This window comes from Acartia tonsa, chromosome 8 (assembly GCF_053477335.1).
Source record: "Acartia tonsa isolate MP-2025a chromosome 8, ASM5347733v1, whole genome shotgun sequence".
NCBI classification, from domain to species: Eukaryota; Metazoa; Arthropoda; class Copepoda; order Calanoida; family Acartiidae; genus Acartia; species Acartia tonsa.
This window is the reverse complement of record NC_137267.1, coordinates 8,325,533-8,337,945: the sequence shown is the minus strand read 5'-3', so window position 1 is coordinate 8,337,945 and position 12,413 is coordinate 8,325,533. Positions and strand designations below refer to the sequence as shown.

The 12,413-nt window shown below is 33.1% G+C and overlaps 1 protein-coding gene across 1 annotated transcript in view; it reads left to right on the top strand.

Annotated features, from left to right (window-relative positions):
• Positions 1-12,413, top strand: part of LOC145325922 (DNA helicase MCM8-like) — a 106,174-nt gene that overhangs the window by 20,073 nt on the left and 73,688 nt on the right. Inside the window, exon 9 of the mRNA XM_080168931.1 lies at positions 10,330-10,389. Within this exon, the coding sequence (XP_080025057.1) occupies positions 10,330-10,389 (60 nt within the window). The remainder of the gene's footprint in view (positions 1-10,329; positions 10,390-12,413) is intronic.

Genomic DNA, 12,413 nt, shown 5'->3' with positions numbered 1-12,413 from the left:
ACTCAATTCCTCTGATAGTTAAATATATCTAAAGATGAGACAAAAAATTTAAAATTATGCTGCGCCCCTAGCAACCTATGGGAGGGAGGGCAGTAAAGTAGCCCAAAAAATATTTTTTAAAAGTCTAATTCATCCGGGGATCTTTAGGAATGAAGAACTCAATCGGTTAAGCGATTGTTGTCATCCTTGTTTTTTTTTATATCTTATTGATTAAGATTTGATTTGGAAAATATTAGGGTTGGGCCGGATACTTTTTTGGCCGGATACCGGATACCGGATATCCGGCTGATTTCAAATGCCGGATATCCGATAACCGGCCGGATATCCGGCCAACGCCGAATATCCAGCAAATATCCGGTTATCCGGCCAAATTACCGGATATCCGGCCGGATAACCGGCCAAATTACCAGATATTAAAGTAGTAAAAAAAAATTTCTTCAGAAATCTTATATAAATTTACATAAAATTAAACTTATTCAGAAAAATGTTCTTCGATCTTCAATAATAAGAAAATTATAGCCATTTAAGATTTTAAAAAGCAGAGATTTTTGGTGTAAAGTATAAAAAATTATAGAGCCGGATATCCGGCCGGATAGTTTCAATATCCGGTATCCGGCCGGATATTGAAAGTAGCCGGATATCCGGCCACACCGGATATCCGGCCCAACCCTAGAAAATATAATAGGTAAATCGGTACTAGGACAAACGTCAGAGCGACAAACGTAAGAAGAAATAAAGATAATCAAAATTTTATCACATTTTCAAAAAAATAAAGTAACAAAAAAGCCGAAATAATTGATTAATCCTCAGAAACAATGAAAACAAAACATAATTTTTAAACTTTTTATAAAACGTCAGACTTTTAATTTGTCTGACCTTTGTACCACTCTGACGTTTGTATAGTCTGACGTTTGTCCACTCTGACGTTTGTAAAAAAACATAAAAACATAAAAAACATTTATTCAGTGACAGATTACGCCCCGTCTTACGAAGCAGTACATACAATAGTACACCAAGCTACTGCTTAGTACCAGGTGTACTTTACAATTTTTCATAATATTTATAAAATTTAAATTGCATGACTAACACTAGATGTTATGTGTGGCACTGATTAGGCTTCCCTAAAAGTAGGAGTATGCGTATCCGAGATGTTTGTATAGTCTGACGTTTGTCGCTCTGACGTTTGTCGCTTTGACGTTTGTCGCTTAGACGATTGTCGCTTTGACGTTTGTCGCTCTGAAGTTTTTTGCTCTGACGTTTGTCGCTTTGAAGTTTGTCGCTCTGACGTTTGTCCTTGTACCGGTAAATCATAATCAAAATTTAAACTGAAATCCACTACCTAGGTATTATAATATTTTTATCCCTTATGTTACAAATTTATTATTAGTATTACCTGTTTGACACGGGTTATCCTTTAAAGTTCCTTGTGGAGCAAATAACCCTCGCCCCTCTCCTTATTTGTGAAATTAATAGGGAGGAGGGTTCTTTGTTTGTTTATTTATTACTTTAAGATTTAACCTCATTCATATAAAGTCCAAAATAAATCAAGATATGAAATAAAAATTCATGAAAATGTTAAATCATAAAAAGCTTTTTATATAAACATTAACTAGCGGCTTCGCCTCAAGAGGTTTGATCAAACCAATTTTTCGTATTTTAGATTTAAAGGAAAATAAAAAATAAAAAATTTTTTTTTGGGGGGGGGGTTAGTCGACTCCAATAGGTATTTTAATTTTATTTTTAAAAAGAAATTTTTTTTTTTTTGGGGGGGGGGTGTCCCGGTGTCCCACCCCCCAAGAAAATAGTTATAAACCTTCCCGGGACCTATGAGAAGCTACCCTGTAAAGGAGAACCCTATCGGTTAGCGGTTAGCGAGATTCTTTGTTACAAACAAACAGACAGACATCGTTCTACTTTGTATTAAAGATAGATACTAGTTGCTTCGCCCCCAGCCTCTTGGGAAGGCGGGGGGATGTCAGGAAAACAGCAAAAAAACCTTATCATGACATATATAAAGCATCCTTTAAAAGTACAACCCATTTGGACCAGCCATTTTTGAGATATCTAGCTTTAGACAAAAAAAAGCCTTACTACTTTATATTATAGGATTGAAAGATGTCTGTTTTGCAACTTTTAAACTTCTTTATGAATTATTTCCATATAATCCTTAATTACCATTATATTCCGTCAAATTCTCTTTTTATACCGCTTCATCTTTGTTTCAAAATTGGTGTATTTATGAAATTATCCAGCTTTGGTAACACAGAGAGGTTAGATTCTCTATAAAGAGTCCTCTTTTTCCATCTCTCTTAATCCTCTCTGTTTTAGACTCGCGATTCTTTGGAATTTGCTCTCTGAACTGCGTTAAATATGGAGAAAATACGGGGATATATAAATGGTAGATATTCAAATCAGGGATCTTAAGGGATAAGACAATGGAGCCATAAACTGATATTCATTCCCAATGATGATAAACAAAATTTCCCCTTCTGTAGATCTAAATTATTGGTTGAAATGTGTGGCTTTTCTAGTTTTGAACTGAACAATTAAAATTCTGTAAAAGTACCCAAACTTTTAAGCTAATAAGTTAGATGATAAAATAATTGGTACCAGTGTCATTAACAGCCAATTTCCTCCCTGTATTAAATAGATATTAAAAAGGTCAGCACTAATATCCTTAATAATTTTTTATGCTGCGCAATTTAAATCTCATAGGTCACGAGAAAGTTTATAGCTATTGGGGGGAAGGGTACCACCACCCTCCCAAGAGAAATCGCCAAAAATGAAAAAAATATAAAGCACCACTCAGCGGATATTTATGGTAATCAGCTGATCTTAACATAGATTGAAAAGACATGTCCCTAGAGGCCTTTAGGGGTGTATCCGCTAGTCCTTATACTAAAGTAACAGGATGTCTGTTTGTTTGTCTGTGTGTCTGAGTGTTTGTACCGAAGCATCTCGCTAACCGCTGAACCGATCGGGTTCTCCTTAACAGGGTAGCTTCTCATAGGTCCCGGGAAGGTTTATAACTATTTTCTTGGGGAGTGGGACACCCCTAACCCCCCAAAAAAATGAAAAATATGAAGATTTTTTAAATTCAAGGAGCACAATCACTTCAGCTGTTTTTGAGATCTTATGAGTCAGACAATCATACATCTTACTTTAATATTTTTATGAATGATCAATTTATTATTGATACATTTAAGTCAAATATCTACTGGAAAATGTTTTAGGTTTTTAAAATAATAAATATATTCACAAAACCAATTACCTACTTATTTTAGAAAATTAATTAGGAAAAAAAAAATGTTTTCTAATGTATCTTTCTACCCGGCCCCAGATCCTTTAAGAGGATTTTCTATCCTCTTATTTGATCATCAATGTTTGATAATTATTGATTTTACTTGCATGTACAGTAGGTACAATATTCTGTACAAAAAAATTCTCTTATTTACCACAAGTTATTATTCTTCAATTTTTGCTCTTTCCTTTTCTCCCGCTGCATGTTGGGATAAGCAATCTTTAAAAAGGACTGAATTATGTCTACATAGGAAGGAAGGGGTCAATGGGCTGTTTATTACACTAGTCCCCAAAGTTTTATAATAACGTTTTCTTTTGGGGACTTTTATTGAAGTTTAATTGGTTGGTTCATGTAGTTGAGTGACCACACGTTTCAACCTCTAATTTTAATCTACAAAAGGGGTAATTTTGTGTATCATAACTGGAGATACACATGAATTCATCGGCCATTGTCTTATCCCTTTAGAGTGTAGCAACATTAATTATACTACAAAAACTGACAGTGAAATGTAAAGCAATAAATGCAAGACAGAACAGTAAACTGTAATACAGAAATAAATTTGAGGATACTTATCTTGCGTCAATCTCTCCCAAATATGATGTCTCTCTAAGATTGTCCTCGAAATTAAGAGAAGATTTTCCTGGTAAAGAACATTATTATTATTAAACCTCTTTTATCTCACACACTTTCTCTATTCTGCTTCCAATTAAACGGAATTTTTATGTACTGTACAAACTAAATTACAATATTCTTAATTAAAAAATAATTTTTGCACATGCTGAGCCGGATATTTTTTGCCAGTCCGGATATCCGGCTGATTTTTAATGCCGGATATCAGATATCTGGCTGGAAATCTGGTCAACGCTGGATACCCGGCAAATTACTGAATATCCGGATATTTCCAATATCTGGATATCCGGCTAGTTTCAATATCCGGATATCCGGCCGAACCCTAGATTGCCCCATCCATAAAAGTAAAGCTCATAAAATCCAATAGTCAGACAAATGAACATTATCCTTATAATAAAGTAAAAGGATCTCTGTCTATCTGTCTCTGAGTGTATGTACTGAAGGATCTCGCTAACTGCTGAACCGATATGGCTCTCCATTACAGGGTAGCTTCTGATAGGTCATGGGAAGTTTTGGGGGAGGTAGTTCCGCCGTCTAAAGAGAAATAGCGCCTAGAAAAAAATGACCCCATCAAAACAATTATACTTATTAAAAACCTAAAATTTAAAGTGGAGTGGGTCGACCCCTTCCCCCCCCCCTTCCTTCCCCTCCCAATATTCAGTATTCATTATAAGTCTGAACTAAAGTTCTGTATTTCCAGTAAGATCTCATAAACAGCGACTTCTTGAATTGGTCTAGTATTTGCTCAAGAAGAAAGGTTTTACTTTCATGTACTATAATTTCCTGAAATCTTGAATAATTTAATATTGTATAAAAGTAACTCAAGTATTTGGTTTCTGATATATTAGGTATATTAAATAATAAATATAGTAATAATATGTATAAGTGGACTTTTAAAAAAATATAATTAAATTTCTTTAAAAGCTTTGTTTAAGCTCCAAAACAATATTCCTTGTTTTTAAAAAAATTCTTAACAACTCTATCAAAACTAAATGTTTAATTTAAACAATGGATTATAATGTATCCTGCCTCAAAGAGATGGATTTAATACAAAAATAACACGTACTAATAACAAAAATAAAGAATTAGACCCTAGTACAAACTTAAATGAATCTTTAGGATATGAGAATTTGGTAGAAAAGCTGATTACTTTTCCTAAGAACCAAACATTTATATAGTAAAATAATTCAAAGAGATGGATTTAATACTAAAATAACACGTACTAATAACAAAAATAAAGAATTAGACCCTAGTACAAACTTAAATGTATCTTTAGGATATGAGAATTTGGTAGAAAAGCTGATTACTTTTCCTAAGAACCAAACATTTATATAGTAAAATAATTCAAAGAGATGGATTTAATACTATAATAACACGTACTAATAACAAAAATAAAGAATTAGATCCTAGTACAAAATTAAATGTATCTTTAGGATATGAGAATTTGGTAGAAAAGCTGATTACTTTTCCTAAGAACCAAACATTTATATGGTAAAATAATAAAGTGTATAACTTTATTTTTATAAAAAGTTTTATTTCACTTAGCCAAGAATTTAATTTATGAAAAATATTTCAATTTCAAAATGGAATTTTCTTATTTAAGATTAAGTAGCATGTAATATTTTACTATTAATTTGGTGAAAAAGAAAATTTTTTTTTCAGCCGTCTTAATTATTATTAAGATAATATTAATTAGGGTTGGGCCGGATATCCAGCTATTTTCAATATCCTGCCGGATACTGGATATTAAAACTATCCAGATACCGGATATCCGGCTGATTTCTAATGCCGATTTCAGGTTATCCGGTCGGATATCTGGTAATTTGCCGGATATCCGGTCGAATACCGAATATTGGAACTATCCGGCCAGAAATCCGGCAAAAATCCCTACTTTTTTATTTTTTAAATGTAATTTTATTATTTTTGGAGGTAGATGAATTTTTTTTCAGAAAACGTTTATTTCTGTGAAAATTTTATATTAGAAATCTTAAAACATGATTTTTGGCGGCGGCAGCTGTACTTTGCAGCTGCCTGCGGCAACATCCGGCAGTCAACAGCTAAACGGCAGCCAATTTGGTGTCTATCCATTTAGATCCCTGGAAATACATTTCCTGTTCTCAATAAAAATGATAATTAAGTTTTAATTGCCAATTAGTGATGGCTTTTTCATCTTTATAAATCTTTAAATTTAATTTTTAAACATTTGTCTTGGGATGGTTTTCGGCTATTTTTTGCCTCCTTCCTTCCTCTTGTTACTAGGGGCGCAGTCACTGTTACACAAATCAATTTGATTAATCTTGTTTTTTTTTGTTCATAATATATGTTGTACACTCTTTCTCCCTATTAGGGCCTCCCAGAGTTCAGCTTAAATCCTCTGAAAATAAAGAGCAGTTTTTCCTGGAAAATATTATCAGAGCAGAGAAACTTTTATAATATCCATTTATTTTATATTATTTTCAGAAGTAAAGCTTCTATATAATTTGCTTTGTCTGTCCGTTCCTCTGTTAGGCTAGGGGGGGGGGGGGTGATTTTCTCGACTGCTATTTAAGATAGAGGTCTGAAATTTTTGGATGATGATACCCTGTAACAATGAGCATCCAGTATTCTTGGTCTGTCTGTCTGGCTTGCTGTCATGCATCATGATACGTCTAAGATACTTATCCTTATAGTAAAGTAACAGGATGTCTGTTTGTGTCTCTGTTTGTCTGTTACGAAGGATCTCGCTAAACCTTAGCTTCTCATAGGTCCAGGGAAGGTTTATAACTATTTTGGGGGATGGTACCACCACCCTCCCCAGAGAAATCGACAAAAACCAAAAAAACGCCGCCCTGCAGACATTTTTGGCATTTTCCAAAAACATAATTAACACCATCTATTGGCGAAATTTTTTTTTTTTGATAGATAGCTGATTTTAAAATAGATTGAAAGAAACAATTCTACGTGTCCCTAGGAGCCTCTAGGGGCCTAGCCGCTAGTATTTTATAAAGTATTCGTGATTTTTTAATGATTAATTTCATATTCTCTCTCCTTCTGGACATCTGTTCTATAACTCACTATGTCCGTTTGTCCTTCTATGATTTATTTTTCTTCGTTAATTATGGATATTGTTATATAAATTTTTTTCATAAATGTTTTTAATACTTTTAAAAAGCTTTTGTGTTTTTAGATATTTAATTATCTTTTTTGTTTATTAGTACTTATTCTACTGTGGTATAAGATCATTCAAGATTGTATAACAAAGGGGGAGGAAGGTTGTGCTAAAATTCCGTAAGAGTGTGAGTTTTAAGAATTTAAAATAGAACTCCAAAATTTTGTACGGCAGTTGCTCAATATAGTACATATCCACGTTATATCCCATTAAAGCAACTGCCATGTCAAATTTTAGATTCTTAAATTTTAAATTCTTAAAACTCACACCTTTACGGAATTTTAGCACAACCTACCTCCCCCTTTTTTCGTAACGAAGCTACTCTATAATTCACGTTGTCTGTCTTTCCGCTCGTCAGTCAGTCCGTAACACTATGGAGAAAATTTAATTTTCTTGGCTGCTATTTAAGAAAGACTGCTGAAGTTTCAAGTAAAGATTCCCATATCCTGTCTGTTTATTAGTTTTCTCATCTGTTGTTCATGCTTTAAAAGTCAAAGATTCCCTGGTTTGAATAATAATTTTGATGACAACTTAACATCTGTTCTCTAACTTACTTTGTCCGTTTTGGAGTCATTTGGAAGCTCAAACTTAATCTTTTATCAGCTAAAAGTTTCTTTTAGAATAAGTTTGAAAGTTTGTCAATTCAAATCTTCTCAAACTGTATTTTATATTGACGGTAATATTGTTTGCGTGCTAGGCCTGTAATGATTTCATGATAACTAATACATAATTACATACTTATGTATAGAATATACTTATAACAAATACATTAACTCAATTGTTTAAGGAGGTTTTTTTGACACTATGATTAATTTCTACTCTTATATAATGTATTTTATTATATATCTATCTTTGTAATTTCTTCAGAAAAATTTTGTACAGTTTATATTTATATTTTATCCTGAGCGAATGAGACACAGATTCTTAGAATTAGGTAGTGAAGCTACCCTTTAGTTTCAAATTACCTCTGGTAGATGTGCTATGCGACCAGGAAACCTATTTTTTTTTTTTTTTTTACTTTATAATTAAACTATTGCCTACGCCCCCAGAGGCCTCTAAGTACACTTCAGGAAATGGGGGGGGGGGGGGGGGGGGGTTAACCATTAAATTTTGTTTTTAAAAACGAAAAGGAAAGAAAATTTGTTTATTTTCTTCTCTTGGGAGAGTGGAGCTACCTTGCCTGCCCCAAAATAAATAAAATACTTCCCTGTACCGATAAAAGCTTCTCTCTAAAGGAGGACCACATCGGTTCAGCAGTTAGCGAGATCCTTCGATACAGAAAAAAGCTTACTCCTTTATATAATAGGATTGGCAGTTCTAAGAAGAAAATAAGCTGCTAAAATTTCATTTATAAGCATTTAAAGATTTTAATGTCTCAAAATAAACCCTAATATACATCTTTGTATTGTTATTGTGTATGATCTTAAAAACTTTACATTTATGCAAAATGCAAATTTGATTTTCTGTATTATCGGTTTAAATATTTGTATTATTATATTATTTGTCTTCCTTCTTTTGAATTCAAAATGAAGAATTTATGGGTATAGAATATACGTGGATATATTGACAGGGGAAGATTTTTCGTCAATTAAGGTTGCTAGCATGGCCCTCATTTATTGGTCAGTTGGTTATTCCACTTGGAGGGGAGGGGATGGATGAGGGGTATCGTTCTAATCTAATGAACACGAGAATAGTTATTTCTCGCATCGTATTATAAACGGCTTTCCGCGGATATAGAATGTACAATTACAAGATTAAAACCAGTTTTTTAGCCCCGAGGTGCCGAAGGCACGGACTAAAAAAACTGGTTTTAATCTCATGATTGTACATTTTTATATTCGTAGAAAGCTGAATATAATATGATGCTAGACATAGTTTTTTTCGTTTGGATGAGAACCGGTACCTATCCACCGGATTCGAATGAATACGAGAAATATTTATACATAATTTTAGGAAAACGGATGGGGGGGGGGGAGTTACGGTGATCCATTTACGAACAAGGAATAAAACTTTGCAAAGTACAGAATAGTTATGCAAACCACAATTTTGCTTCTCAGCTAAAATTGAAAATATGAATTATTCATGCACTGTACATTTTTGTACAAGATTAAAGAATGGTAATTCATGAATGGAGTTATTAATACTTAGATCTTACACCAGATTATCATGTACTCTAATATAAGTGAAACTTGTAGCAGGCTAAAATAACGATCCCCCATCCACCCTTTTTACCCATTACTCTTCCCTTCTACTTGATTGTCACAACGTATTTTGTAAAAAATAGTTTCAACTTGATTTTCAGTATGGTTTCGAAACCGAATAATATCCACTGGATCAGAACTGGTTTCATATCATGTTTTGTATCTTATGACAGACAATTTTCTACGAAGTATAATATTTAAGTCACAATATTAATACTAGTCTTGTGAGCTGGGCCTTCGGCCCCTCGGAGATTACAAAACTCACTAGTATTAAACTGATAATTTTCATTTTACTCCTCAGGGAAAGCTGTCTATAAAACGATGCAATAAATAACTAATAAGATAAATTTAAAATTTTGAACAGTTAGTTTAAAAGAAGGTTGGAAGACTTTCATATTGATGAATAAGAGATTTTATGATTGTTAAATAAGGGGGGGGGGGGGGTTAATGCAACCATCTCGTAATCAATGTATAAATGGCACTTAGAATTCGAATTTCGATCTGAAATTTTGCATGAGTAATCCTTGGTAGGTCTATTTTCCCTAAATCGAACAAAAAGTTGTAAAAATAACGGCTAACAGCTGGCGGCTTAGCAGTTTAGCCATTTTTTGGGCTATTTTCAATGCAAATCATCACGAAACCTATCTCCACATAATACTATTTTCTGCTCCAAAATGTTTTCAAATGGTTCTAGCAGCTAGTTGCTGGTACTAGAAATCTGAAAATGTTGTTTTTGTATCATTTCACATTATTTAAAGCAAAAATATGTTTCAAAAAGTTGATTCCTACGTAATTTATGACAGATTTGCCCTAAATATAGCCCAAAAAAAAAAAACGGCTAAACGGCTGAGCCGTTAGCCGTTACTTTTTCAACTTTTTTGTTCGATTCAGGGAAAATAGACCTACCAAGGATTAATCATGCAGAATTTTAGATCGAAATTCGAATTCTAAGTGCCATTTATACATTGATTACGAGATGGTTGCATTAAACCCCCCCCCCCCCCCTTATTTTAATGGATTTAAAAATCGAATGTATTTTATCAACCAGGAAGTAACACCTCTCAGAATCCTAAAATCCTCATTCTACAACAGACTTATTACCATTAGAGGTAAGATTTTAGTTTTCTTAGCTTATTTGTTGGCAGCCTTTATTTATACAGTATTGGACCTTGAAATGCTTCGATGGTAAATGATTCAACAATAACATTATAGTGCATTGACCTTTAAGTCTAAATCATCCATACTCACAAGGATCTAAAGGGGTGAGACAATGGCCGATAAATTGATGTAATAACCCAATGATGATACACAAAATTACCCCTTCTGTAGATTACAATTATTAGTTGAAACGTTTGGACACTCAACTTAATGAACCAACCAGTCAAAATTCAATTAAAGTTCCCAAAGTTGTTAAGCTAACTTAATTTATAACTTTGGGGACTTTGGTGTAATAAACAGTTTTTCAATAATACCCGAAAATAACTTTTAAACTAAATTTGAATTGAAACTTATTTTCTTTAATCTTTATCGATCTGAGCTGGATTTTAAAATCATTTTAGTGGTGAACCAGATTGGGGTGAGCCGAATTTCAGCCAATCTCAGTGCGGCATTTAATAAAATGCTTTGCTCTCATTGGTGGAAAGTTGGCTCACCCCGATCTGGCTCACCACTAAAATGATTTAAAGATCCAGGTCTGTTCTATTATTCTGTAATATATAGAATAATTAATGGTCAAAATATACTGTGGAACGTATATAATAGGAAGTATGTATATCTATCTAGTCTTTGATTGCAATCAATGCTAATCTAATTCTTACACACAAGGATAACAATTTCCAAATTGGTTTTGAGTCATCGACCCAACTGCGTCATAACTAAAGATGTCAAACTTGGTGTTGCTGCTACTTGTGTGAGTATGGGGGAATATCTTAGTCCATAAAAAGGCGCAACTTATCACATATCACACTTAAGACTCCGAGACAAAGGCAAACAAATGAATGAGCTGTTGGAATGTTGTTAATAGGATAATGCAATTCATTAATCAAGTTCCGACATACCAAATCTTCAAAAAGGTGAAAAACAGCTATTCTTACATCTTTTTAAAAACTGTATCAGAAAGGCTCATCTTTTACATATTATTGTAAAACACTAGAGGGAGAAATGGTTAAATAACTATATCTCCCCATCGAAACACCTTGTGCAACCTTTTCATTGAAAATCAACCAATGGTGTCGCTTATATTAACACAGCCAAGTAGCAGAAAATAAATTAGAAGCAGACAAAAGAGGTCTTTAAAAAAGGAAGGGAGGTTTACATGATACATCTATACTATATATCTGTTTTTTACATAACTCACAATTTGGGTGGAAGCCAAAATTTTAGCAACTTTTTTTTGAAATTGGGACAGACGACATTTTCTGAAGCACAGTACAAATGTTTAAATGAGTGCTGTAAAAACAAGGTAAAAGAATGGTTATAAAACTCCCAATTATTTTCTTTGTTAGGGAATTTATATGCAAAAACAATTATATCCTAAGAATCGCACGGAAAATTTTAGCTGACAAAGATAGCACTAAAGGCAAAAATGAGATAGATAAACTTGAAATAAAAAGGTTGTTGATGGTGAAGGTATTACTCTTGCACCTTTGGAGTGCTTATGAGCTATCTTATTCTTCTGACCTAAGCTTTGTTAGGCCTAGAATTGTTTCTTTTCAAATAAACAGGGCCGCCAAATTCCACCTCAGCCGTCCACAATTAAAATATACTCCGGCCTTATAAAATGTCCTTTGTTACTGTTTTAAAATGACGGTCAGCTTATCGGGAGAAGTTATTATTTATACAACAGCTTCGCTTTGAAAAAAAATATATGTTATTTTCCTTCCTAAATGTTGTTTTGACTGTCCAAAGAAGAAGAAAAAATAAGAAAAACATACTAATCTCTCATATATAATATAATTGAATATCTAGCATCCAATTAGTGACCATTTTTTTGTCATTATTTGGCTGTATCCGACAAGAATTCATTATGTACATATTTGTATAAAAGCGCGGCTGCTCTAAAAGTTAGTTTTGTGGTTACCAATGAATTTATTATTACTTATACCAGATTTTCACAAGTTATAATAAATTGTAA